Genomic DNA, 27,770 nt, shown 5'->3' with positions numbered 1-27,770 from the left:
AAAACTGCCGGGGCTGCAATAATTAGAGGCCTAAACTAACTTCCTTCTGGGATAACGCAGTGAAAATACATTCTAACTGATTTTACATATGATTTAGATAGTTTTTTTTTTTAACAAAAATATGGCTATGAATTAATTATAGGTTACTTAATTAAGACTATAGTCAGCGGGAGCCAGATGCGCGATAAAATTGGTTCCCACTGCGCAGATCCAAGATGGCGTCTGAATGTGAGAAACAAAAAGCTCTCTTTGGATTCCCGTACGAATGTCATGAGTTTGTTTTTACGATCCAAAAGACATAAATAGTACAAATAATGCGAAAATTATGTCACGATATTGACGAAAACGTGGTTCTTTTCGCGCATTTTCACGTTGCCGTTTTTTCGCGCCATGCTCCACCGGACGCCATATTATCTGCGCGTCATACGAATCTGGCCCCCGCTGACTAAACCAATCTTTTTTAATTTGGCGATTTTCGGTCTGAATTTAACAAATAATGACGCCAGCGACAATCAGAGAAGGGCTGACTGGCTCTTTTGACGAAGTACTGGCTGAAGATCGAGACGGTGGTGCCATAGCAAGAGCCAAAACAATTAAGCGACAAAAGGCTGGCTGCTGACTAACCTTCGCTGGCCATTGCTGTGGTTCAGTGATGTTGATCTTTATGCAGCCAGCACTACATCAGTTGTTTCCCTTCTCTGGTTGCCGGCGTTCTTTTTTGGCACCTTTCGCGAGGTTTATAGCAAAATCCGCAAAACTAGTGATTTTTTGGCACTTCATATCAAATCGTCGACTAATTTAACCGGCAATCAAACCTAAAACTCAACCCTCAGGAATTGGTTGGCAATGTCAAAAATGAAATTTCAGTTCTATACTTAAAGCTAAAAATATGAACAAATTGCTACTATAGAAAAGCTTATTGTTATTCGTCAATGTAAAATAAATTGCGTTTTTTTTATTTTTTGGGAAATTGGAGCATCAGGACGATTCCAGAGTCCCAACCGGCTAGAGTCGATTTCAACGCAGATATATACCAATAAAAAATGGGGGGTATCGGCAGGGGTAGAAAAGGGGTGGAATGATTTTCGATTGACAGAAAAAGGATGATCATATCTAACTTTTGTTCAGCGTTCTACGAATATTAGGAACCGAGATATTTTTCCCTATTCTAAAAATCGCGTTTCTCCCTGACAAGTCTTACAATGAGAAAGCAAAAACATGAGAAATTTGATTTAAAAAGCCAATATGTTTTGTTTTCATATCAAGATCGACCCTAAAAAATCGACCAGTTTACCAAAACTAACCACGGTCCTTCCAAATCTCCTCAAAACACGACTCAACCATCAAATTGCACCCTTGACCGAGGCCTGCGCTTCTGCTTAACTAACAATTGCAGCTCTCAACCCTATTTGCAGGTAAAATAATCAGACCCACTGTTGAGATGGGAATCAGTGCGGTGGACAGAAGGGAAGAAGTGCACTTGAGGCGGCGTAGCTCGTTTGGCCCGCGTAACGAGCCGTAAAGGCCAACCTAGACACACGGCGGGTTTGGTACAGCGGCAGTTGGCAGCCCGACTCTCGCTCTCGCTCGCTGACCCATGAGCGCGGCCAGAGACCAGAGACCAGAGACCGCACGCAATCGCGAGAAGAGAGGCTCTTATTTGCGATACACTTGTCTTGACAGTTCGTGCACGGCACGTGAGTGATGACAGCTGCGCGGCTCTGCACGAATTTCCATCGGAGCCAAGTGTGTAGCTATGTATAATGAAATGCAAAGTGACAAACAAACGGAGCTCTTTGTTTCGATTCTATCTGAACGTTCTCGTCACTGACACAAGGGCTTGAGAATTTTAATCGCGAGAGAGTGGTCGTTTCATCTGAATTCTCTAGAGGACAGATATGTGAATCGCATCTCCTAATTTAAATCTGATGGTGATCAGGTTTGAAGTTTAGAACTCTAGTCAAGAAAAAATCAGCGATTCTATCTTCAATTTTAGAGGATTGATACTACAAAAGCCTGGAAAATCCTTGTTGCCAATGCATCAACTCTTAAGATTCAGTTGAAACCAAAATTGAACTAAAAAGCAACGTAAATCTTCAAGTAAAGTGGCTGCAAAGTTTGCATGCTTTTCAAAAATGATGAGGACTTGACTCCTTACTTAAAATCTGATTTTTTTCAAAGCGAAGAATTTCCACAATCCGAAAGCGCTGTAAATTATGGAGAAAATTGTAAAATTATGAATTTTTACTGTAGCAAAGTCCTTTTTTGACTGTTGCAAATTGCATAGAACACATTTTCTATCGATCAACTGTTTATTGCATCCAACAATTCAATTGACTGTCAATTCCTGGTGTTCCCATCAAACACAAAATGCGAAAAATCTTTGGAATTGCGCAAGTAGCGATTTTTTCTACTGAAATCCCTACGTGAAACTTCGCAAAGTCAGCGATTTTATTTTTTTGTTTTTCGCAGTGGCAAAAAGAACGTCATCTCAACGGGATGAAAGCTTTGAGGAGGGATTTGAGAGCCGAGAGTTGGTTTTACTCGCTCTCTCACTCGGCTGTGGCGGCGGCGAGCAGACAAATTAGAGGCCAATGGCAAAGGTCCTGCGACGAAAGAGCGAGAGAGACGCAGCAGCGTTAGCAGTTGACCCGGCGCAATTGTTCGTCAAACGAGCCGCGAAAGCTGACTGCCATTAATTCCACTCTCGATTCCGGTCCGTTTCATTAAACCGATTAGGCCTAATTATTTCCTTTGATCTCGCGAGCTGTCTGCATGCCGGCGCCGACGACGTTTTTCCCCCTTGCAAAGCGCCATTTTTTTTCTGCCAAACGAACTGCTTGGCAAACGCTTTTTGCCAACGTGATGATTTCTTTCGATTAATGCAGACGTCGTGTACTTGCAACACGAGATAGAAAAAAAATAATGAACGAGGGAAATGTGTGTTGCAAGAGATGTAAATAATTTCAATGCATCATACGGAAAATGTAAAGATGCTACCAACGGAAGTGAATCACAAGAGGATAGAGCTTTTTTGCGCTGACATACTTCCAACTTGAATGTTTGCTCCTTTGCAGATACGGCTTTGATGTGAAAAAGGTGCAATGTACTTTTAAACATAAAACTCTTCATAATTTACGACTGTCTCTTTATGGTCTCCTCAATTCCTTTTTGCAAGGCTTAGCATTTAGAACAATGAGCCCTTAACATATTTTAAATCAGGAGTTCAAGTAAAATTGCTTGGAATTCATGTGGCAAAAAAGTTCTTCAAAATTTTATATTAATTATTTTTAGTGGTTCTTAGATTAAAATCGCTTCGAGAAGAGAAAATGTGTTTTATTTTAATGCTAACCAAGAAAATAAATTGATATCTAGAGTTGATGACATTTATCTCGATATTAAATCTGCAAGAATTTAATCTAGAAGCAATCTAAATGTAATAACTAAAGAGAATTTCCAGTGCATAAAATTATGACTGCATACCAGGTAAGCTCTGCTGCTGTGCTTGCGAAAAAAGAAATGCTGATGAAAAAAATTGCTTATATTGATTTTGCAGCAACTCATTTAGTAATTTTTATTTTCAACTAATTTTAAGGATGTGTGAGAGTTAAAAAAGTATGGTAAAACGCTCCAATTAACACGTTGAATATGCATGTCATTCAAACGTTGAATTTTCAATTTCAAACTGTTGACGCTTTCATTTGAATAATCAAATATTTTTTTTTGCAAAATGCAAGTTCCACGGGGAGCAGAATGCTAAATCAATTATTATGAAATGAATTCCAGGGCGAGTTCGTTTTATAAAAATGCGCATAATTCCAGCTGCTGTCGACGCTCTGACGGGAGGAAATAAGTTTAAAATGCAAATCCGCGAGGGAAACAAATCGAATGCAGCTCTCTGCTGTTTTTTGCATGAGAGAAAAATCCGTGCAGCGAAACACTCACGTCTGGCTTCCTCCAGCTTCACCGACTTTTCCACGGCCTCCCTCGTTCCCAGCGTTTCCCACTTGAACGCCGTGATGTTCGAGCCCTGGTCACTCATGTGCGTGTTGTCCTGCAATCAAATCATCAGAAAATATTATTTTGGCGTCCTTGGTATCGCTCAAGTGTGTCTATTTCTGTATAACTCTTTTTAATATAGGAGAAATTCGATCGTAAAAATAATAAATTCGAGACTTTAAGCAGAAGGTTGTTTATTTAAAAATCAATTTTAATTATAGCGTTTAGAAGGAGTAATAGATTTTTACCAATTTTTGTTTTACAGCTTTATTTTAAATGTATGCTTTTTTAATACAGCACTTATTATGGTGGCAGGCAAATTTCAATTAAAAAAAGTATTTTAAATAAATTATATAGTTGTTTATTGTTCTACGCATATCAATTACAGTCAATTTAAAAAATTCTTGCAATGCTGATCCTTTTCTACAAATATATTGTTTTCAATAACTCCATCTGTAGGCAAAACGCAAGTGTAATCTTATCTACATGAAAATTAATTAAATGTTGATGAGAATAAAAAACTTACATGACGATATTATGTAAGAGGGACATTTTATGTTCAGCAAAAAATAAGCTGTCATTGTTTCGTGACCTTAATTCATAAATTTAAATTGATGAAGAGCCCTGGACGACGACTCGAAAGGAATTCGCTAGAGAGGCGTGCCCCTTTCGCGAGGCAGCCCGCGTGACAGCGAATTTATTCACGCAAAATATAAATTCCATATATCAAAAACATAACATTCGCATATATATAGTGAGAGAAAAAGAGCAACGGCGGGTCCGTGTGGATTCGAAAAGCTTGTTCGGCTGTCAAAGAGTCTATCTCTCGCACGCTTTGTTGCTCGCCAGCAAGATTAATTTTGTTGCGTGCGAACGACGTCCAGGGATTTGTCTCGTTCGGTGAGATTTGGGCGATGATTTTCGCTGTTCGTTATCCCAAATCTGCACACAAAAAATGCCTTACTGAGCCAAAGTGGAACATTTTGTCTGGAATATTTTTTTAGCATAATAACACAAAAAATAGAATTTAAAAACGTAAAAAAACATTTAAAACATTTTTTAGTCTTGTGCTAATTTAAAAAAATTTGCTATAAAATATTTTAGTTTATAAATAAATTATTTAATTAAAGTTATTTTTAAATTTAACTTCAAACGCAAAAACTTTGAAATTTTAATAATTTGTTATGATGAAGTATTATAATTTTAATTTTTAATAGCTCTTTAATTATTTATAATGATCCGTAAGCGACAATATGATGTATAATCTTACGGTTTCTTAGTTTTTCTTCGTGTTTAGAGCAGTAAAAGAAGAATGATCTGAAATATAAATATCTGAAGTAGTTTTTAGATCATAAAGCCACAGTTTTATTAGTTCTTCTCTCTCCGGCGTCGACTTCTGCGTGTCTGGAGTTGCTGAGTCATAAATTTTTCTCTAAACAAGTCGGGCAGCATAATTCATGACATCTAATTAGCCGCATGAATCATATTACGCGTTTGCATTGTTAGAGAGCCGTGAAATATTAGACGGAATTCGCGACTGTCACTGGCGTGGGCGTGTTTTCCCCTCAATTACAAGCTCTCCTCCACGTCACTCTTTATTATTATAAAACACACAATGCATAGGTTTCGACAATTAACGCCGCGACTAGCCGGGCACAACCCTGTCTTAATGGGCCCGAATTACATCACTTTCGATGTATCGAGCTCCGCCCAAAAAAGCCACACACGATGCGTAATTTGTATTTCGCGTCGGGCGCTCGATGTTGTTTCCGCCGCAATTTCACACGCATTAATTAACCCTCGCGGCGAATTGCCTTTTCGCAATTTGCACTTCCCAAATCGAATTTTAAATGTTTGATCCCCACCACGCTTTGAATTAACGATCAGCCGCCAGTCAAAATGCTCTGTGTTTATTTGCGTGGAAATTAATTGTTTATGCATGACTAGACAAAACAAATTTTAATTTTTGATTTAGGCTTGACCACGTCCTTGCACTGCCATCAAAATGATAAATATTCTACGCTTTATACAAACAAAGTTTCACAGCTTCAGCATAGAGTACTGTGATATCTTGAATAACAAAAAAAAAATGGGGCCAGTCAAAATATTGCTGTAGCTTGTTTCGACCTTAATATTTTTTTTCAAAATTTAATATCAATATTTTGATTTTTCTCGAATCTGCAGGTTCCAAACAAAAGTTGGAAACTATAGGAAAGGAATAATATTAAGTTTGAAAGAAAATATTAATACCTGCAAAGGTATTTACAGAGAATTAGGAACAGGAATATCAATTGAAAAAATTATGAAGACTGAATTGACCAGTTTTGCATAAACCCTTAATGTTCGAAGCTTCAGAAATTTAGTTTTAAGGCACTTCCACTGCTATTTCAGACTCATTCCTATCATTGTGCATTCTTCACTCAAAATGCTTTCTTTTGACGTGCTGAAAACCCAAACCGGCTCAGCCAATCGCTGTAGAATTGTGAAAAACTATTTTTTTGAAATACAAAATCTTTTACAACGTTTCTACGGCAAATGGCTGAACTGATTTGGTTTTCAGCACGTCAAAAGAAAACATTTTAAGTGAAGAATTCAAAGTGGCAGGATTGAGTCTGAAATCACAGCGGAAGTGCCTTAAAAATAAATTTATTACGTAAGAATACGGTGGCGCCATCTGTTGGGGTAAAACTAAAGGTTTATACAACTGGCGAATTAGACAAATTTCCTTAGTTTAAATTTTTTTCTTCGCGGTCTAAAACGGCTCTCGTGACCAAAATTTGTTAATAAAACAATGAAAATCAAAACCGAGAGATTTAAATCGTGGAATAAAACCTAAAATAAAATTGGATTTAATAACAAAAAACCAATTGCTTAAAACAAAGTTTTAAAACAACGTTAATATTCTCAAAATGACATTACAATAAGTTGTCTTTGGTAATTAGAATTTAAGGAGATGAATTTGTTTCGTTTGTAATAAAAATTTTATTTTAAGGGTTTATTGCCATTAAATTTACTTTAATTTATAATTTTTTGCCATTATGATAATATGTATAAATACTATCGCAATAAATTTACCTTTTAAAGAGGTTTAAGAGTCTCTTATGGGGTAGTTAAAATCGGTTATTAATATTTTGTAAAACGGTAATTTCAATTAAATATCCAGAACTTCTCTCAGCCACGATGTCACTCTGATTATTTTTATTTTAGACTCCAGCACTCGCATTTGAAGTTCGATCACTGCCACTCTAAAGCAAAATCCACCCATTGGAAACGTTGTGAATGCATTAAATTTCCGAGTGTATTCATGCCATTTAAGATTAAATTCAAATTGATGAAGAAGAGCACTCTCTTCGCCGTTCGAAGTGACTCATCTGATATACTTAAGCAGAAAGTGATAAATGATCTCTGGCACGCTGAGCAGGACGGAGATATCGAGATTCACAAATCAAAGTGTCAAAGAGGGGGGTAGACACAACTGCTGTTTTGACTTGCTAAGGATTTCCTGGAAATTGAAATAAATCGTGCTCGTGGCCAACCGACTGGAAGCACGAACGAGACGAGTGCGGGCGGGCGGGCGGGGGCTAGGGGGCTTGATTGAGTGGTGTCTTTGGTATCAGAATGGGCGTTGACAGGGTCTTCAAGACGTCAACCGCGGCAGCTGAAAGGGAGGATTGATTGCAGAGACGATCGCCGAGTGGTACTCTTTAATAATGAAGTCAAAATTCTGAAATTAATTTAGATTTTCTACAAAAATATTTTCTGATATGGATTTTACAAAATTAATTTATTTAAATGCTGTTTATAATATTATTCTTTTTTTATAAATATTTATAGATACTAGTAAGAATATTGAAATTGAAAGCGATCCGGTAGTTCAAAATTTGAAACGTTGATCAAGATTTCATGCAAAAATTGTGGGCATAAATTAATTTTTACCGACCTGTGTAACAAATTATTAAATTTACAATAAATTATTTTAGGTCATTCTAGCAATTTCTTTTTTTTAAATAATATAAAGAATTCCATAGAAATGGTAATATGACAAAGGGAAATGTAAATGACACTTTGACATCTCATTTTCATTCCATTCCTTTCAGAAAATTTAATTAAAAGAAAAAAATCCCATTAGCCGGCAGCGATGACATGGTGCTTTTCCAGCAGCGTGGCCCCTTGACTTTCGGCATTGTCTGCAACAAAAGCGCGCAGGTTGGGACAAAAAGCGCAAGCGTCTGCAAAAGAGCGCCGGCAACAATAATTAACAGACCAAACAAGTGAAGTTGGCGAATTCTTTTTTGCCTGTCGACACATCCCCTTAGAGCAAGCGAAGACAAAAAAAATTGGACACTTTTTCGTTCTCGCGCTGGTCATTAATTACTCGAAATTAAGGCGGCCAACAGTTAAATGAAGGATCCGAAAAAGCTTTAATTTCTTTTGTGATTTTAATTATTTTCTTTAAAATATTGAATATTATTTTTGTTCACAAAGCACGTAACATTTACTATTCAGATTTATTTGATGAGACAATGTGACCGACATTCTTTAAATTAATTAAAATGATCAAAGTAACTCAATTAAATTTCATTTGTTTCCAGAAATAGCATAAAAAGTATGAAATTACTTAAATTTTTGAATAAAAATGATATTACCGAAATAATTTTGAAGTAATAGAAATTAAATCATCAATTTTATCAGCTCTTTATGATTTAAAAAATAAAAAAATCGCATCTCCTAGCGGAATTAATTAATATTTTCATTAAAAAACCCTATCTAGGGATTTTATTTTCCTATCTAAACATTTTCACTTGATTAGCCGTAAAAATAAATCTATATCAATCTGTTAACAATAGTGGTAAATAGATCAGTAACGATAAATTACATTGAGTCACACTGCATGCTTATTAAGGACTGTCTGTTATATAAATTCTGTGGACAAGCAGCGTGGCATGAGGGCCGAAAATTACAATTTCTCGATGCTGCACGGCGAGGGCAATCAGGCAGCATTCACACAGTTTGATCCGCACTTGTGTGTTCGTCACGTCTTTCGCGCAGCGCCGACGAGGGACACAACACGTGTTCGTCGCGCCTGTGTGCGCTGACTGAGAGAGCAACTTTGACACGGCGCTCACTCGCTCTGTATGTTTTGTGTGCACTCACTATGGGCGGCGCGGTAATGAGGCGAATAAATAAATATTGTCCCGGAGACAGTGCTGGCTGGGTGTCTCGATGCATAAATTTCCCAATAATGGCTCTGGTGGTGGTGGTGGTTTGCCGCACCGAGGGCTCTTCAACTGCGTCCAACTGACCAAATATGTGGTCAGCGGCTTTCAAAGAAAAATTCGAGGGAAAAATTACATTTCTTCCGTTTTTTTAAACAATGAAGTGATGTCATTTTTTGATTTGGTTTCCAAAGTCATTTCAAGATTAAATAAGGGCGTTTTTTGTGCTTTCTTTTTAATTTTCAAATATAATCGTTAGCTTGAGATCTATTTAAGTTCCAGACTTCTTCCTGGACATAAAAATTTAGCTTTTTTGTGCCCCTTGAATACTTCTCCGAGGAAAAATAATAATTTTAAGGTCCAAAAACTGTTGATTTTAATTTAATACATTTTTCAGTTTCATAAATAGTGTGAGCTTGTGAAGAAAATCAAGTTTTAAAAGCAAATCCTTGATTTAATCCCGCTAAAATTGAACTTAGTTTTATATTGGATAAAAAAATTAATCCAAGAAGTTGTATTGTAAAGAATTGATGCTGGTCAAAAATTAATAATTATTTTAAATTTTGAATTCAATGTATGGCATTTTTAAGGGAAACGCTTTATTATGAAATTACATCTGATTTCAAGAGGCAGACCTCAATATTTAATTTATTCCAAGCAAAATTTCTACTTAGACCAGAAATTTTCGACGAGAGGAATAGAAATCTGCCGATAAAATATTGTTGTTGCAATGTCCTCTTTTTACTCTTGCACATTTTGAAATGAATTATTAAGTGGCAGCGGTGATTGCCAGTATCTGCTCACAATGAAACACGAATTCAAGTATTGCAAAAATCACTCTAAAATTCAAACAACAATTAAAATAAAACCCTTTGTCGAAAGTTACTGGTAATCTCCGTTACCACATATAAGCAACAATTCAAATTGATTTTAATTGTTGCCCTGTTTTAACTCGCACTCTAAATGAAACCTTATACATATACAAACTTGATTTTGTTTTAATAACAAGGATTTCATAATTTGATTAAATATAATGAAGTGCCAATGTTGTAAAGAGCACATTTTCTTTTCATGAAGTCATGAGAAAAGCTGATCAACTGAAATTCCAAATGAAATTAAAAAAATTCAAGGAACGCTTTAAGAATTGATCTCGTTGAGAGGAATTCGTCCTGGTCCCGGAAAAATTGCGTAACTTTCAACAACCAAACGCGAATTTCCTTGTTGCAAGAAAAGGTCAACAATCAATTCGACAGTGAAAATTTGGGTGTTTGTTGAACGTTGCGCAATTTTGCCAGGACCGGGCCGAATTGAAGTTTCAAGTTTATTTTTTCAAATTGTCAAAATATTTTATTTTAACCTGGTAATATTGGTTAAGAATCCAACAAAAGGCACATTCCTGAAAAGAAAATGTCAAAACATTATCCATTATTTCCCTATGCTTGAATTATCCATTGCATTTTAGATAAACTTCCATTCAGGAGTGATCCACATCCCCAAATGGAAGGTTTCAAATTCCATCTGCACAATGGAAATTTTCAAACAGCTGCGTGGTGGCATTTGTCTCATGGAAACAGAGTGATCAATATTGAATTTGACGCGCGCCGGTGTGTGTGTGTGTGTGTGTTTCGCCCGTGCCGCGTGCGTTATTCACAGGCTGAAATACAATCGTTGAAGAGCCCTCTCGTGCACACAAACAGCGAGCGTGTGTGTGTGTATGTGTTGTTGTGTGCGTACAGCATATTCGGGATGCGTGCGGTAATTGCATTATTTATTCCTCGGTGCGGGTTGTTTGTATTTGTGTAGCCCCTCTTGCACACACGTTGTGTGCGCCGCGCACACATTGAATAAATTATGTCCCCAGCCTCGGCGGCCGGCCAGCAGCGGCCGAATCCAAATGATGCGTGCAATTTGCCTTCTGCTGCTCCGTGTGCGCGGCCGTAATCACTTTTGTGCCGAGAATCCGTAATTACGCCAGTCGATATTTGTGTAATTTCTCTCGCTGCAGCCATCTGTCACTATGCACTCGGCAAATAAAATAAGCTAAGCTGGAATTGGCCAGGGCCGCATTTCGCTAATTGGAACAGCTTTCGCAATTCACGCCATCGGCTGTGTTTCGCTTTGGAATGGACTGCGAACAATTTGATGCTTTTTCCGGCACGATGGTGTAATTTAATTGTGCTTTTAAACACCATTAAAAAACAGGACACACAACAGTGAATTTGAAATGTTGTTGTTTCCCAATAAATTCAATTTTGGTTGGTAAACGAGTTAAATTAATTCACGTTTTTGTTTCGACGTGAGTGATTTAAAAAAAGAACAATGGAAGTTGTCATGTAAAAAAATCTGTACACAGGTAAATTATTTTTTGACTTATAAAATTGTTTCCCAGCAGTGCAGTGGAGATAAAATTAATTTTTTTTTATTTAATATTACATATTGGTAAATTTTTTTCTAGAATATTATTATTTGCATTGATTAAATTTGATTCAATTATTACCTCATGTTTTTTTTTTATTTTGAGACAATTATTAATTTTTCTAAGCACGAAAAAAATTCAAAACCATAAGGCTGTGAATTTGTTAAAGTCCCTAATCTGGATTAAATTTGACGATCAAATGAAGGCGAATCCCACAATATTTAGCCATTCTAACTATCTAAAATCGAGTTAAGCGATCATGAAATTCTCTTAATTACAATTAAAATTTGCGTCCAATACATATGTAATGAAACAAGGCGCTGATTTAAATTTAAAGAGGATTGATACTGGAAAAGCCTTGAAAATGCTTGTTGCCAATGCATAAACTCATCCCTTAGGATTCAGTTAGAGCCTTAATTGATCTAAGAAGCACTGTAATTTTTTGAGAAAATTGGCTGGAAATTCACCGTGCTTTTCAAATGGTAATGGCTGTCTCCTTACTTGAAATCCGATTTTATTTCAAAACCAAGAGTTTCCCCAATAAGTGGCATATACACCGTTGGACAGATCTCGACGAGAGGAATCGAAATATGCCAAGAAAATATGTTCAAGCACTGTAAATTTTGGAGAAAATTGGCAAAATTTGAATTTTTGCTGTAGGAATGTCCTTTTTTTATTGCAAATTGTTGAACAAATTGTTTATGGCATCCAAAAATTCAAATAATTTTCAATTGTTGCCCAGTATCATTCAACTTTAATTCCATACATTTTATTAGCAGAAGCATCGAATTTATTAATGCGTACAAAATATAATAACTTGAGCTGTATTTAAATCACAACTTGTGCCCAATAGGATAAATACTTTCAAAAAAATTACTCAACCGCAAATTTTGTGTGCTATTTGGTATTCCACGAGTGTTTGGTGCAAGATAAAGCGGCCGGCAGTTTTATATCCCGAGTGAGCATGAACAAATACGCGATGGAACACACACAAACACAATGGGCAGACGGAGGAATTTTAATGCTGTGCATCGGGAGCACGCGAGTTTGTTCGGTATTAAATCGGAAAAGAGAACGACCAACAGTTCCGACGTTTCCAGAGGAAAACAAATGTGCTGACGCCGGAAAAATGCTGGGGCTCCCGCGCAACTTTCAATTCCATTCACGCCTCTTTTGGATAAGGGTGTCCATTTGGACCGCTTTTGTTTCCCCAAATTTCTATAGAATTGATTATATAAAGGAGCAACTACTTCAGAGTTGTTACGGAAATTACATACACACGAACAAAAGAATTGATCAATATTAATTTGTTGGCAATTTTTAATAAAATGTTTTTTAAAACAGACTGTCTTTAATTTTTTAATTTTTCTTCTATTTAATTAAGACAATTTATGCCAAATTCACATTATTTTCCGTCAAAATAATAGGATATAGAATTTATAAAAAAATACCTACGGTGCAAAACATACAAAAGGCATAATATTCCGTCAATAGGAATTTTAAAGAAAGAAGGTATTAACAATTTATAATCATTAATTTAGATGTTGAAAAAAAAAACTTTCAAATATATCCTCCCAAAACGATTTGCAGAAGGCACACGAGAATTGAGCATTGAGATAGCAGTAAAGGAATTTTTATGGTATTTTTTTCAAATTGTTCGACTTGAATGAGGAAGGAAAATTGAAAATCCACTCGTCGAGGCCACTTTGATGGGCCATAAAGAGCAGGGCGAATTCAATCCACAAATTTATCGCCGCGTCCCAAGAGCAGATCATAGTGCATTCAATGGGCAGGGTCACGGTCTCGTGCGGTGGGCCACACGGAAGCGCGGGAACAAAACGATAAAACCGGTTACATTCTCTCAGAGCCGCTTTTAGTGCTCGGCGGGCGAAAATGGGCCGTAAAATCGGCGATTGCGACGAAAAAAAATGCGCGGACGGAATTAATAAAAAGCAACGGATGCTATAAATAGTGGCGATTCGCATGCAAATTTTCTTTTGACGTTAATTCGGTGAGGATCGGCTGGTAATTGCATTCTCGCTTCCGTTCGCAGCGCCAAAAAGGAAGGCGAGGGTGCGTGGGCGTGTCCATCCCCCTTTTATCGGAGTAATTACAGCAGCAAAGCATAAAGCCGACGATTTATGTCTTGCAAACGCCCGTTGCCGCCGTTCTTTCTCATTACAGCAGCTCGCCACATGCATTGTTCTCAGCTGCAATTTACACTCTTGAACTGCATGGGCGGCACACTTTGGCCCAAGGCGTCAATGCTCATGCATTTGCCTTGCAGTCAGAGGATGTAATGGAAAATTTAAATGAATTTTAAACTCATCTGTGACGCGCGTGGAGAACGATCATTTAGTCTTTTGTCCTTCACCACACACTTGATCCCCATTTTAAAGACGGAGTTCTAACATTAGCGCCTCTAGTGGACACCTAATTAATTTTTTTTACCACCAGCAGTGCTAAAATCTTGATTTAAATCTCTGAAAAAAAAAAGGTTTAATATTTAATTTAATTTTTTATTTATATTCTAGGCTCTAAACTGTATTGCTCTTCATAAATTATATTTTATATTGCTAAGCGGGGTCCAGATGTGCGATAAAATTGGTTCGCTTTGCGCAGATCCAAGATGGCGTCTGAACGTGGGAAACAAAATGCTCTCTTTGGATTGCCATACGAGTGTCAAGAGTTTGTTTTTACGATCCAAAAGACACAATTAGTGAAAGTAATGCAAATTAAGTGTCACAATATTAACGAAAACTTGGTTCTTTTCGCGCATTTCCATGTGCAACCGTTTTTTCGCGCCGTACTCCACCGGACGCCATATCTGCGCGTCACACGAATCTGGCCCCCGCTGCTTATAGTAAATTTAAATAAAAAATCTTATCACTATATTTTACAGAATCAATTTAATTCTATCGTTAAAAGTCAGTGGTTTTAGCTTAAATTATTATCAGGCTTTAAAACTGCCCCACATATTTGATGATGAGCTCGATTCCACAACCCCTATTTCCAGGCGTGCACGGCCATTACTTTGCGTTTAGTGCTGTGCTCGCGCGCCGAGCCAAGATTTTATTACTTTGCATAATACAACGCACAGCAGTGCGAGCGAAAAGTTATTTATTGCAATTGTTGGCTTGCAGCCGTAAAAAATTTCATCTCGCGCGCGCACACCGTGCTCGTCCCGTAATTGCAGATTAAATTGAATTTCCCACGCCCCGGTGCAGCCCAGATACTATTACAAAACCCATAGTGCGCATGGTAAACCTCATTTATCACCCTTTGTGGCAATGATGATGGGTTTTTGCAATTTCGGAAAGCGAATCCGCAATGTGAAATCATAATTATCAGACGTGAGGTGGGGATTCTGATGGTACAGCTATACAGCGCTGGGCAGTTATGATTTCCAATAAATTCTCCAAAAATGAAATAATAAAAATTTGAATAAAGTGTGAGGATCAATATTGATGCAATATTAAAATTCAACCCCTAGTCGGAGGTTACTGGCCATCACCGCTGCCTCATGGGATTAAAGTGAATAAATTTATAGGGTAATAAAGATAAATTATTAAAAACGTTAGCTAGAATAAGCAACAGAATCAAAAGAGGACATTGCTACAATTACAAATTTGCCAATTTTCTCTTGGTAGATTTCGATTCCTCTCATCGAGATCTATCCAAGGATGAGTGTTTCAACTTTTTCATAAAAAATAAAGCAGTTCAGGGGTCAACTGCAAGGTTTAATTGACGGTTATAAAATTTTGAGTGGCTCGTTAAAAATTAAAAAAGCAAATATATCTCCAAAATATGGCAGAAAATAAAATTCTTGCTTTAGAATCTTGAAATACTACACTAAATCTGTGAGTAATTTTGCTCCGGAAATAATTTTGAATCTTAAAACTGTGGACCATTAAACCCTTCATTTAATTTCGTTCTTTGGTGGGCTCAAGAATCATAACAAAATAAGTGCTGTACTTAAAGTCTTGCGAATTCTAGAAAAAAATACTGTATAAAAATTGTCCATGATTAATTTTTTTCCTAAATAATTATTTAACTACCTTAAAATTAAAAAAATATCTGTTCGCTGTTTTTTTTTTGTTCCAAAAATGGACAAAAACAGTATAAAAGTTCCCATGCCCTCAATTTTAATGACTATTTAAATTTATTTTCAAGGCTGCAGAATTAACTGCTTTTTCTCAAGTACAGAAAAACTTCACATCCGACTTTCTAAAAATTAAACAGCGAGGTGAATTTAAGTCTTACATTAAATTTCCTCTGCAACAAACTACATGCAACATTTTAAAGCATTGATTTCTACCTTGCCTAACGACAAAAGTTTATAGCCTCATTTTCAATTCACCGCGCGCTTTGATGGACAAGTCGTGTTAGCAGTGTCGAGGTAGCATTCCGGTGCGCACAGAAGTGGCCGCGTTCAGCGTGATTACTGGATCGAGTGAATAATAAATAGCCGGGCATTAGCGCGTCCTTATCTCGGGCTAAGTGTCCCGCAGTCGAGTGAGTGACGCTCTCGGGCCGGGCCGCAGAAGCCAGCCGACAGAGCCCATTAATTATTCGCGTACGCGCCGCGCAATTCGCTATAATGCGTGCACCAGTGTGCGTGTGTGTCTATAAACAGAGCCGTCTTGTCATTTCTGCCCGGACGATTTTTCTCCACAGCCGCTTTTTTCACAGCTCGCTGCGCGTGAAATATATTAAGAAATTCGCCCGTCACCGACTCGTATACATAATCATAAAACCGCCGTCTTTTTTTCCTATTTTTTGCTCTTTTTCTCTTCTCCGCCTCGTTTTGCGGCGCAAAACGGTTTTCCCTTTTGTCGTCGGAGCCGTAAAACCCGAGCAAAATGTGCCTCCTTTTCTCTCTTGGAGTTGTCAGCCTTTTTAGCAGGCGTTTCCGTTGGGACGTGATACGCAAGGGGTTAAGATTACAAAGTTTGGACGTAAATATTTCTTAACGTTTTTTTTATTTAGAATGCAAATACATATTTCCAACATTACAATTTTTGATGGATGAAGTATGTTAGCTTAACTAACTTAAAAATTATGTGTGTAACTGTTATTTAAAATAAAATAATATTAAATGAAATAATGGCCTGAGAGAAAATGAACACATAACTTTTTTTAAGAAATATTTTAAATATTAAACAAATTTTTTAATTAAAAATGTAAAAAGTATTTAAAAATTTTAATTAAAATTAATTTAAAAATTGTTTCCATAGTCTATAAAATATAATATTCCTTAAAAAATTTTATGAAAAAAGTTAAATTTTGTACTTTTATTTAATTTTCTAATTAAGATAAGAAATAATCTTGTTTTCAACTTTTCTGCAATATCAGACTCTTATTAGGCTTCCCATGTTTCCATATTTTAAGCTAAAATATGTAATTTTTTGGCTGTAGACATCCAATAAAGACATTTTTAAAATGAAAGTTAAGCAGGAAATTAAAAGCAGGTCCTAATTAAGAAACTATTGCTTTTTATTTAAGCTTATTTATATTTTTAACAATAGGGAGCCGTGAAATAGTATTTTTTTAACTCAAAAATATTTCATCTCTCATCTCGTAATTTATCTTAACCATTCTGAAAGCTAGAGGGGGTCCAAAAAATTTCCATCGAGCGAGAAGAGTTCGATTTCGTTGCGGCAGAAGGGAGAATTCCGAGCTGGAACTTGTGAAATTCGATTATTTCTGGCCCGTCCTGCGACCGTCGCTGCAGATTAGAGCGGGACTATTTCACATATCAGATTAAATTTGCCGCAAAAAATGGCTGCGCTGCAACCCCTGCTTGCAAAGCCCGCGTTTTGCGTGCGTGCAGAGCGAATCTGCGTTGCCTTTTTTTATTATTCACGAAACTGTTTTCGCTAATGTCACAGCGCGGGAGCAAATATTTACCAAAAGCCAAAGTGGCTGTTAGGCGCCAGCATTAATTTGCATGAACAATAATAATGCAGTGCAGAGCGTGGAAATCGGTCTTTTTAGCTGACCACCGAGAGAAATCCAACCAACCAACTCGCTGGCTCTTTTCACATCAAATCGGTCTTTTTGTGTGAAAATGAAAAGCGACAGAAAGGCATAGCGAGCATTGCGGCGGCGGCGGGCTAGCTGCTTCATAAAACGCGCGCGTTGGCGCTTTTGTTTCTATCAAAATTCGGTGCGCGCGAGGGGAATTCGGCTGCTCAAAGCAGCTTTTTCTGCTCTCTCTCTCTCTATCAAATTGCCGGCGCTTGTTGGAAAAGAGAGCCCTCGACGCGATAAATGCGCCAAACCCAATTAGCAGGCCGCGCGCACCCAATGCTCGCCGTCAAAAGAGAGGAGCGAAAATTTTTGCCATTCTTTTTGACGGGGACGTCGCAGCCGCCACTGCCGCTGCCTCGCTGCAAAAAAAGAGGTTTTTGATTCGGTCCAATTTGCTGCGGCCGTTTTTCTGCCTCCAAACTCGATTGTTCCCAGCTATTTCTTCTGTGTCGAATATTTTCTGTTCGCGCATTCGATTTATCAAAGATCAAACAGCTGGGCTCCGGAGTGAGGTAAATTTGTCAGAGTAGAGAGAAAAAAATCAAAACGAAAAATTTGATTGAATTTTAACTCCATGATTCATATACCATGAATGTAAAAAAGCAAACTGCGCAAACAATATATTAAAAAATTAATTTTTTTGGCAAATTATGATCATTAAGATTTTCATTGGACTGTTTGCCAATTTGGTTAATTTTTATCACTTTTAAGACGCTTATAGACACTTGTGGTTGGTTTCAAGGGTTTGAATGGCTCGAAATTTCCGAAGATAAACAAAACATTCAATTTAAAAATCCCTTGCTAATCAAATAAATCTTTTTGCTTGCTTATTGTCATTGATTTAAAAGAGTAAGAGATTTTTAGTATTTGCACGTATAGTTTTTTATTGAATAAACTGTATAATTTTATCCTACTTGGAAAAACGAAATGCTAATTTATCCATCATTAGTTGCTCATAATTACATCATTCTGTGAAGCATTTCTCAACGTTTCTTGCGTTCTGGCAGCAAAGTTAACGAGCTTTCTTGCAATAAAATAATTGAATGTATATACAATAAGCAGTTAATTAGCAGCTTGCTCTTTCCTTTGACTTGCAATGGAGAAGTGAGCACAGACGTAAATTTACAATAATTAATTCTCCTCTCGCCTTGATGTTCAGTTGAATGTTTTTTTTAGCTCTCGTTGAAGACGCAAAATCATGTTATATAATGCATTACATTAAGTCCACATGCGTAGGTATTCCAGGAAGAACTTGAAAATTGTGAAATGTCTTTGATCTAAGAGGAAGTTATACTAGAGTCGAGTTTAAAACGTCCTAAGGACGTCTTTTTCTTCATGAGTAAGAATGGGTGTGGCCATGAGTGAAACTTAAGCAAAAAGGAATCACTTCGTAGCCTGTAGGCCTCGCTTCAGCGGTTCAAAATAAATCCATACCTCAAAATTAGCTGCAAATCAACCAACACTGAAAAAGCCGCATATCTGAAGTTCATTCCGCGTGGATTTTAACCAATTTGACAATTTTTTTATTAAAATATTTTGAGTCTTTTCAAAACTTACTCATGCAGCTAGAATATTTCTTTAAATACCATCCTTAGTTTCTTTTTTTTTGTTTTCCCTCGGGAATAGATCGATCCTGTACTCTCAGAAAGAAAGAAACAGCAGAGACGCAATTCAAATTCCTTCCTCAGATTTTTCTCGTGATAGCAGGAAAGAAATTGGGAAACACGTGTAAAAGGGATGCATTAAATTTGTCTCTTTCACACTCTATGTGAAGGGAGCCGCCCGCTTTTCCCCTCGCCCTATCTCGCTTCCAATTAAGGGAACCAATGCAATGCAATGCAGTCCTGTGTGTGTGTTTGTGTCTATCTCACAAAGTGCATTTCTCACTGCATAGCGCCCTAGGGGCAATAAATTTTTATATTGGCACCGAGCAACAACAACACACACGGCAAACAAAGTGGGCTGATTGAAAAGCCAAGCAATTTTCTCGTGCAAACAAGCCGAAGAGAAATTCCCCGCGTGAAAGGTGTCAAAACAGCTAATTAAGTATAAGCCGGTCCCGCCGCCGACCCACAATTTCGACGGTAATTTCGGCTGCAATTTCGGTTGCCTCGGGCTGCAAGGTGCATCGCTCTCCAAAAAGAAAATGCACTTTTGACCTTTTTCGATATAAGGTGGGTGCGGCTTCGTGTATATCCATACGACTGCTCAGCGGGACTGCGAGAGAAGAATTTGAACGCGATTTGCATAATGGCAGCGCGAGTGCACGAGGAGATATAATTTTTCAAAGCGATAACCATCTGGTCAAATGGTTTGATTGAAAGTTATTATTTCTCACTTGCATTAGCATTTTCATGAATGCATTCAGAGGACCGTTGAATTATTTGTACCGGGGAGGAATATCATAGATATATATATTTAAACTAAATTTTAAGTTGTAACTTGAAAAAATAGGGAATTCACCAGTTGCATAAACCCGAAGTGTTCGAAGCCGCCAACAGATGGCGCCACCGTAGACTTTATATTTTAAGGCACTTCCGCTGCGATTTCAGACTCAATCTAGCTACTGTGCATTCTTCAATTAATTTGCTAATTTTTGACGTGCTGAAAACCAAAATCGGTTCAGCCAATCGCCGTAGAATCGTGAAAAACTATTTTTTGAAATAAAAAAATCTTTTCCAACGTTTCTACGGCGAATGGCTGAACCGATTTTGGTTTTCAGCACGTCAAAAAAAGCAAATTAATTAAAAAAAAGCAAAATAGCTAGATTGAGTCTGAAATCGCACCGGAAATGCCTTAAAACCGCTTAAAACAAAATTTTTAAGAAAGTCTGTGGTTGCGCCATCTGTTGGCGGCTTCAATAACTAAGGGTTTATGCAACTGGTCAATTGAGTAATAATATAGTTTGAAATTTATTTATAAATATTTCAAATTGATATTCCTAGAAGGAGCTGTAACTTTTATATTTGCTCGTACGCTGACAATTTATTTTTCTATCACTTAAAATCGGTCCAGACAATAATTATTTCATGACATCCCACGGAAATGGGGAAAAATTAGATCATCAACTTCAATTTAAAGTCATGAAATAATAAATAAATATACAATTAAATGAAAAAATGCTCTATGCCCCCATAAAAATTATTATTATTCTCTTCTAAAAGATTTAAAAATATCTAATTTTGGTTGGACCAATAAAACTAATAAATTTTTGCTTATAAAATATTTAACTGCCATAAAAAATTGCGATGGTTCACGCACTAGATGATAAATTTAGTCTTTAGTAGTCAGTGTATTCTTATCAGTAGTACAAAATTATTGCATGCATATTATAGAGCACAGAGGAAAGCCTTATTATCCGCGGTTGCGAAGCGGCTTTCACGTGTATGTATGGCATTGAATGCTTTCGATTCACTCTTTCAAAGCCCGGCCACTTGTCCACGCTGACACTGCGGCTCTTTTCCTCGCCGGCCGCGTGCGAGAACAACAAACATCACACACACAGCGCGAGTGTGTTTGGAGTTTTATTCATCCTTGAGCGTGATTAATTAATCCGCGCTCGGCACCAGCAGAATCTATTATTGCCTCTCGTAATCAATCTTGCTATTCAATTTGCACCAGAGTATTTGGACAAATATTATTTTAGCCACGCATTGTTCGCTACAACCATGTTCCGAGTTTCACATCATGGACAGTTTCCCGCCGTCATCTGCGCTGCTTAATCCTCTCGTTGTTGATTGGAACGGGATAAACACTTCCGCTTGCCTATTTTATTCATCATGAAAAAATTAATCAAGCTTAGTAAAAATAATACCCATCATTTACAACAAAATAGTGTTGTTTTGATATGAGGACTTACACTAACTTCTCACAGAATAATAGAGAGATTGTTAAAATCCATTTTAGACCTTACAAATCTATCTGAAAACTGCTTGTCACATATTTTTTTAATGAAATAAAACTGACCTTGTATATTTTGCAATTTTGTCAATCTATTTTGTACAGAAAAAGCAAGCCCTTTTCTAGAAAATATAATTTTTAATTCAATAGACGAGTAAAACTCCTCTGGCTGGCCACAGGTGTATATTTTAAAATCTAAATAGCAAGAATATTGATAAAAGTATCTCTAGGCAGAGTGCGAAAATTTCATAAATATTTACTTCCGTCTTCCTTGTCCCTGTAATTATTAATAAATAAAGGCGGAAAGTGTTTTCTTCACTGCCAATAAGACAATACTCCGTTTTATTGAGACAATAATGATACATAAAATTAAAAAAACAATATAAAATCTCATAATATAAAAAATATAATTAATTTTAGAAATTAGATTATCTAAAATTGTTTAGCATTCTATGTACTTAAAGAAAATATGAGATTTTATAAAAAATGTATCTTTATCTGAAAATCTTTGCTTGTGACTTGTCCAGATTAATAGAAAACGGCAGTTAAAAGAGACCACTCGATTAAAAATGAACGCAATAGCTTATTGGAATCGATTTTTATTGCTCTAATGTCTGCAAGAAACACAAATTTAAACATTTCAACAAACTGAAAACGTTATTAAGATTCCCAACGTGGATTCAAAGCTGTTTTTAATAATTAAATAAAAAAATGATTTGAAAAAGCTCAGCAATTTCTATTCATTTCCCCTACTGTATGCCCCTGGCCAATCCCTACCAGAAATAAATTAACTTAAAAAATGATCTTTTTGTACAAACTCAACAAACAACCAATAAATTGCCACAACAAAATTTCCAATTTGTATCGAAATGACATTTTAGCAGAATCAGCCTCATCATCCGTCACTCTGTGTAATTAGTTTCGCTTCTGTGTTGCAGGGTGAAGCTAATTATCTGAGTCGGCCGAGTGAAAAAACTCATCAGGCTGCGAAATTCGGTTTTGATTGAATCGAGCGGCGCCGCAATTTCTGCCGCGCGTCGCCGCGTCAGCCTCTGCCCAATTAAGCATGCCTGCTGCTTCGAAGACTCAAGAAATGAAGAAGAAGAGCTGCTGATGTCACTTTGCGGTCCGTCCCGACGGCACGGCAGCCACCGGGGCCAAAGGTCGCGTCCGCCCGCGCCTCCGCTCGCCGCCCCGACCGCAAACGGCCACTTCCCCTCGTAATTTAACTAAATTAACTTGTAACGTCATTGCTGACGTGATATTTTTGTGCATGGTTCTTATTTTATTTAATTGGACCTTGTCAGTTTAAACTTTTTAAAAAAAAATGTTTATATTTCAACAAAGTTTTCAAGCCGACGCAGAGCTGTTTTTGGCACAAGACAAGTATTATTTGGCCTTTGATTATGCGTTTTCCGAAATATAAATAGTTTTAGTTGATTTAAATATTAAGATTAGTTTTTGTATGGTTTTAAAATTACAAAAAATAAAAATAATAAAATACTTCACTACCTAAATTATACTGATGTTTGATTTCGAGACAATCAAAATTTAACAAAAAATCTTATGCTCTATTATTTTATTATTTATTCCTCTACCACTATATTATACATGAAAAAAGTAAAAAGGCACTTAAAAAAGCAACCAGGTTGCTAAAACGCCGAATGGCCAAAATGGAACAGGCAGAAGGAACACTTTAGGTATTTTTCCTAAAAATATTTTAAGAAACAATTAATAAAATTCCCAAATCTCCTGACTTTTTCAGATATCTTTTAAATCTTTTAAAATATATCAAAGAAAGAAGAGGGCTTTTAAAATAGAAAATTGAAAGAAGCAAAGCATCCTTGTTTTTGTGACATGATTACATTTTTGGTTTAAAAAATATCAGCTAGAATGCATAACTCTGGAGTGAGGGACCTGATATCAGCAACAGAACATTAACTTTTATTGGTCACGACGAGTTGATTTAGAAAAAATGCAATATGTTTTTAAAAAAAATCGAATTAAAAGATGGTGTTCTGCTAACAAAAGAAACCCTTTAATTTTGTCAAATTTTATTTTTTTTAAACTCACGAGAAAGAAGAGGAAAAGCGACTGAGGTTCAGAATTTCCCTTCTTTTCCCTGTAGAGACCTGCCATCAATTATGCACACATAGCGCATTTGCACTCTCGCAGCTATTCGGCGCGGAAATAACGGGCCGAGAAGCCAATTTGCAGAGGCTAATGAATTGCCCGCCTGCGCTCAGCCCTCCCGCTCGCCCGCCCGAAAGACGACTTATTATACAAAATTATATAAATGCACTTCTGGCCCGGCCGTTTTTGCTCCTTTAAATACGTGGCGTGCATATATTCGGGGGTAAACACAAATAAAGGCCGGGAAGCGGTGCGTGCACCAAAAACAAAGGGCCGCTGCTCTCTGCTCGGCCGCCTTGATAAATTATTAGCAGACCACGCTCTCAACGCAGCAACCTTTTTAATGCACATTCAACCCAAAGTTTATTACAACTACTGTACGCGCTCTTTGCCTCGTCCGCGCCGCTCTAAATTTAATTTTTTTCTCTCTCCTACATAGTTCATTTTTTTTTAATTCTGAAAGTGGCTCTTAACATTTTAAACAAAACAGAGAGAAATTTTAGGGGGAAAAGCTCTAAACTTTATTTTCCCATTCAAGAATTTGATGCAGCATTACAGCAGTTATTTTTCAGATTTTAATAAGCTTATTGAAAATGATAAATTGGTAGGAATGCTAGATTAAACATTATCTAATTGTAAGATTTCTACCACAGTATAGTTACAGAATTTATTTATTTTTATATCAAAATTTTCAAACAATTTAAACTTGATTAAAAACAAACAAATTTAAATTCACTCTGTTAAAAAGAAATTAGAAAAATTGGTAATATTTATTTTTTTCTTAGCAGAATTTTTAGCGATAATTTTTTTTATCAAATGAAATCTGAGTGGAATAAAGCTAACTAGGTTTACGACACTTTCCTGAAGCGATTCAGGGAGGGCGCTTTAACTAGACAGAAATATACAGTTAAATGCCCATAAAGCAGCGGCGCGAAAGAAATGACCGTCGAGAGTATTAACATTTTGACGACTTGATCGCTCTTGTGGGGCGAAAAACTGCTTCTCGTGACCACGAATGGAAAAATTAATGACTCAACGTTCCATATTTTGAGCGTGAAAGATGAGATGGGATGAGGAGGAAAGATGAAATTCCTCGCGTGCGTCCATACAAATAATGCGTTTTTACTGACGACAAATCACTTCTAAGCCGCCGACTTTATTAAAAACGGTATCAATGTGTTGAGACGACGTTTGGGAATATCATAGATTTAATATTTAACTTGTTTTAATATATGAGAGGATGAATTTACAGTTCATCAGAAAGGAAATTTCAAGAAAATAATTTTTAATCCCTCTTGTGAATGCCTTAGACTTATTTATATATTTCTGAGGGGGTTGAAAATAACTCCGAACCCCATAAGAGGTGAGTTTTTGTCAGAAATTTGAATTTTCTTAATTCGGAACCCGCGCGGAACTCAAATATCTAGTCTTTTTTTCGTATAATATAATCTTCACAGGCACAATTTTCTTAATCGTTTTGATCACACCTCCCATTGTGACTGATACGCGCAATTGAATTGTGCATGCTACTTTATTCGTTCAAATACTGTATAAAACGTAAAATGGTACACACCCAATTGCTAAATGAAATTATCTTTAACATCGTCTAATAACCTATGAAATCCGCGAGTTTTATATTTAATTTTGTAATGATTTTTTAATTTTTGTTTCGTCTTGTAAATATAATAAAGAGTATACATTAAGTATTCTATTAAATAAAAAATAAAAGTTAAAAAAATAATTCAATGAATTATTAAAATTAATAATTCTTATTTTTTAAATAATTTAAAATTATATGCGCGCAGTGTGCACTATGACTAACAGAGTTAAATTAAATAACTAACAAATTTATATTGTTGTTTCTTGTACTCAACTTTAAGTTGCTTTAAGTATTAATTTGTTGCGATGTTTTGACGCATAACAGCGAATCGAACAAATAATATCGTTTGCCTCGGCAAATTTGAATCAGTACCGCAGCATATCAAACAAAACCGCAGTGATGATGTTTCGGTTCGAAATGAATGTCGACAAGAGCCGAGCGAACAAACACACACACACCACGCGCACTCGATTATTATGATTAGCCAGTTTTGCTGTTGTTTAATTAATTAATTCAGTCGGCGCGTTTGATTGAGCGCACAGAGCCGCAAAGCAGGCAGCGGCGGCGGCGGCGGATATTCGTCAACAAAGTGAACAAGCCGAAGCCGCCGCGCTGAGCGGAGTGAGCGATGAATTAATCCGTGTTTTGCGCGGCAAAGTTGTTGGCTCGGCTGGATTTTGCCCGCAGTGTCTCGCAGGGTTGCACGCTCCATTATTATCAGCCGGTGCTAGCTGATCCCGCTGAGAAATTAATTTCCAGCACTATATATACTCTTGGATTAAATAAAGTGCGCGCCGCTTTTCCCATTGGCCAGCGCGTAGTCAACCTTTTTATTGTTCTGCTCGGGGCTTTGCGCCAATTGCACAAAGAGAAGAGGGAAAGGCATGACACACCCAAGAAGAACTTTTTTACTGTCCGCGCATAATTTGCAGCTTTGTTTGATGCGTGGAAAGTGAAGTGCGGACGCGGACTTTATGCCCGTCCGCAAGGGTCAAATGGCACTTCTAAATTTTTTTACTGTTGGTAATCATTTAATAGTTTGCATTTGAGATGACTTTTAAATTGTTCTGCGCCTTTCTTAACAAAATAAAATCCAGTTTGAGGGGGGAAAATTTTATTATATACCCTAAATAAATGATGTCCTGAAAATTTTTAAATATAATAAACGATTTTCCCCTCCCATATCTTAAAATGAAGATTTGCAAGCCAACAATGTAGCGACTGTTTGTGGAAGTAGAATTTAACAATAATAGTTTTTTTCTACAATGTGCAATAATTAAATCAGGACTGAGTAAAAGTAATTAAGATTTTGCCAGACATTTTATCAATAATGAGTTTTTGCTTGATTCATCTTGTTTATTTTGATCGACTGTTATGTTTGACTTTTAGTTATTCCATGGCAATGAAACGATTATTCTTATTCTTGTAAATATGCAAGTATTAGCTCTTCAACCTTGGTCTAAATCTTGGTCAAGCTTAGTCTAAAATTGCTTAAATCCTCCAAAAATCCACAGCAATTTCAAATCATGGGCCGAAAGAGAAACACTTTTTATACTCTTCAAATTATCAAAAAGGTAAATTGAGTTCAAAAATAATATTTTCATGGCAAAAACATTTTTTGTTGGAACAGCTAGTTTCAATGCAAATCAAATATTTAAACAATTTATTGCTTTGTCGAAAAGCAAATAAAATCTTCTGAATTTTTCCGTTCGTTGTTCTTATGCCCCAATTAAAAAACTTCCTAGCTCTCTTTGAATATGTCATAAAATACTTTCAAATTAAAACTTCCTATGAAATGGTTAAATATTCCCTGCAATGATTCTAATGAGTGCAATAATAAAAATAAAGTAGAGCCGCAGCAGAGTTCTATAATGGAATTACATTTTCCTACAGTTTTAAATGGAAATTAATTTTTCACACAGTTTCATGGCTACAAATTAAATTAAATTCATACCATCTGCTAATTAGTACATTTATAAAAGATTAACAATTAAAATTTCCACTTTTAGTCTCCATCCCTACTTAAATCAATGCAAAAAAAAATAATTTTCCTCATATTTTCTCGCGTAAAAAGTGTTTAATTTTTTATCTGAAAGACAGTGATAAAATTTTGCACAAAAACCCTAGAAGTCGAAAAGGCAGAGTTGTTCATTTAGTGCGGTCTTAAAAGCTCTTTGCCTAATGAGCGCGAGTCAGTGTGGTGGCACGCGGTGAACGCGAGTACCATAATAATATTCCGCTCGTGCACGTCCGTCAAGCCTCTGCGAGCGCGAGAGAGAGAGAGAGAGAGAGAGAGAGAGAGAGAGAGAGAGAGAGAGAGAGAGAGAGAGAGAGCGAGCGTACGTAGCCGAGAAGCAAAACGCAGGCTCTCTCTGGCCGCCGCCGCCGCCGCACTGACACAAAACACACGTAGAGCACACATAATACTCTATGGAATGAGCGAACAGCGCCTTCTGCTCCAATAATACATGTT

General features: G+C 36.7%; 1 protein-coding gene across 1 annotated transcript in view; it reads right to left on the bottom strand.

The window, feature by feature from the left end:
* Positions 1-27,770, bottom strand: part of LOC135939636 (uncharacterized) — a 99,239-nt gene that overhangs the window by 44,528 nt on the left and 26,941 nt on the right. The window contains exon 2 of the mRNA XM_065484117.1: positions 3,946-4,054. Within this exon, the coding sequence (XP_065340189.1) occupies positions 3,946-4,054 (109 nt within the window). The remainder of the gene's footprint in view (positions 1-3,945; positions 4,055-27,770) is intronic.

Source organism: Cloeon dipterum, chromosome 3 (genome assembly GCF_949628265.1).
Source record: "Cloeon dipterum chromosome 3, ieCloDipt1.1, whole genome shotgun sequence".
NCBI lineage: Eukaryota > Metazoa > Arthropoda > Insecta > Ephemeroptera > Baetidae > Cloeon > Cloeon dipterum.
Note: the sequence above shows the minus strand (reverse complement) of the source record. Positions and strands in the feature narration are given on the sequence as shown.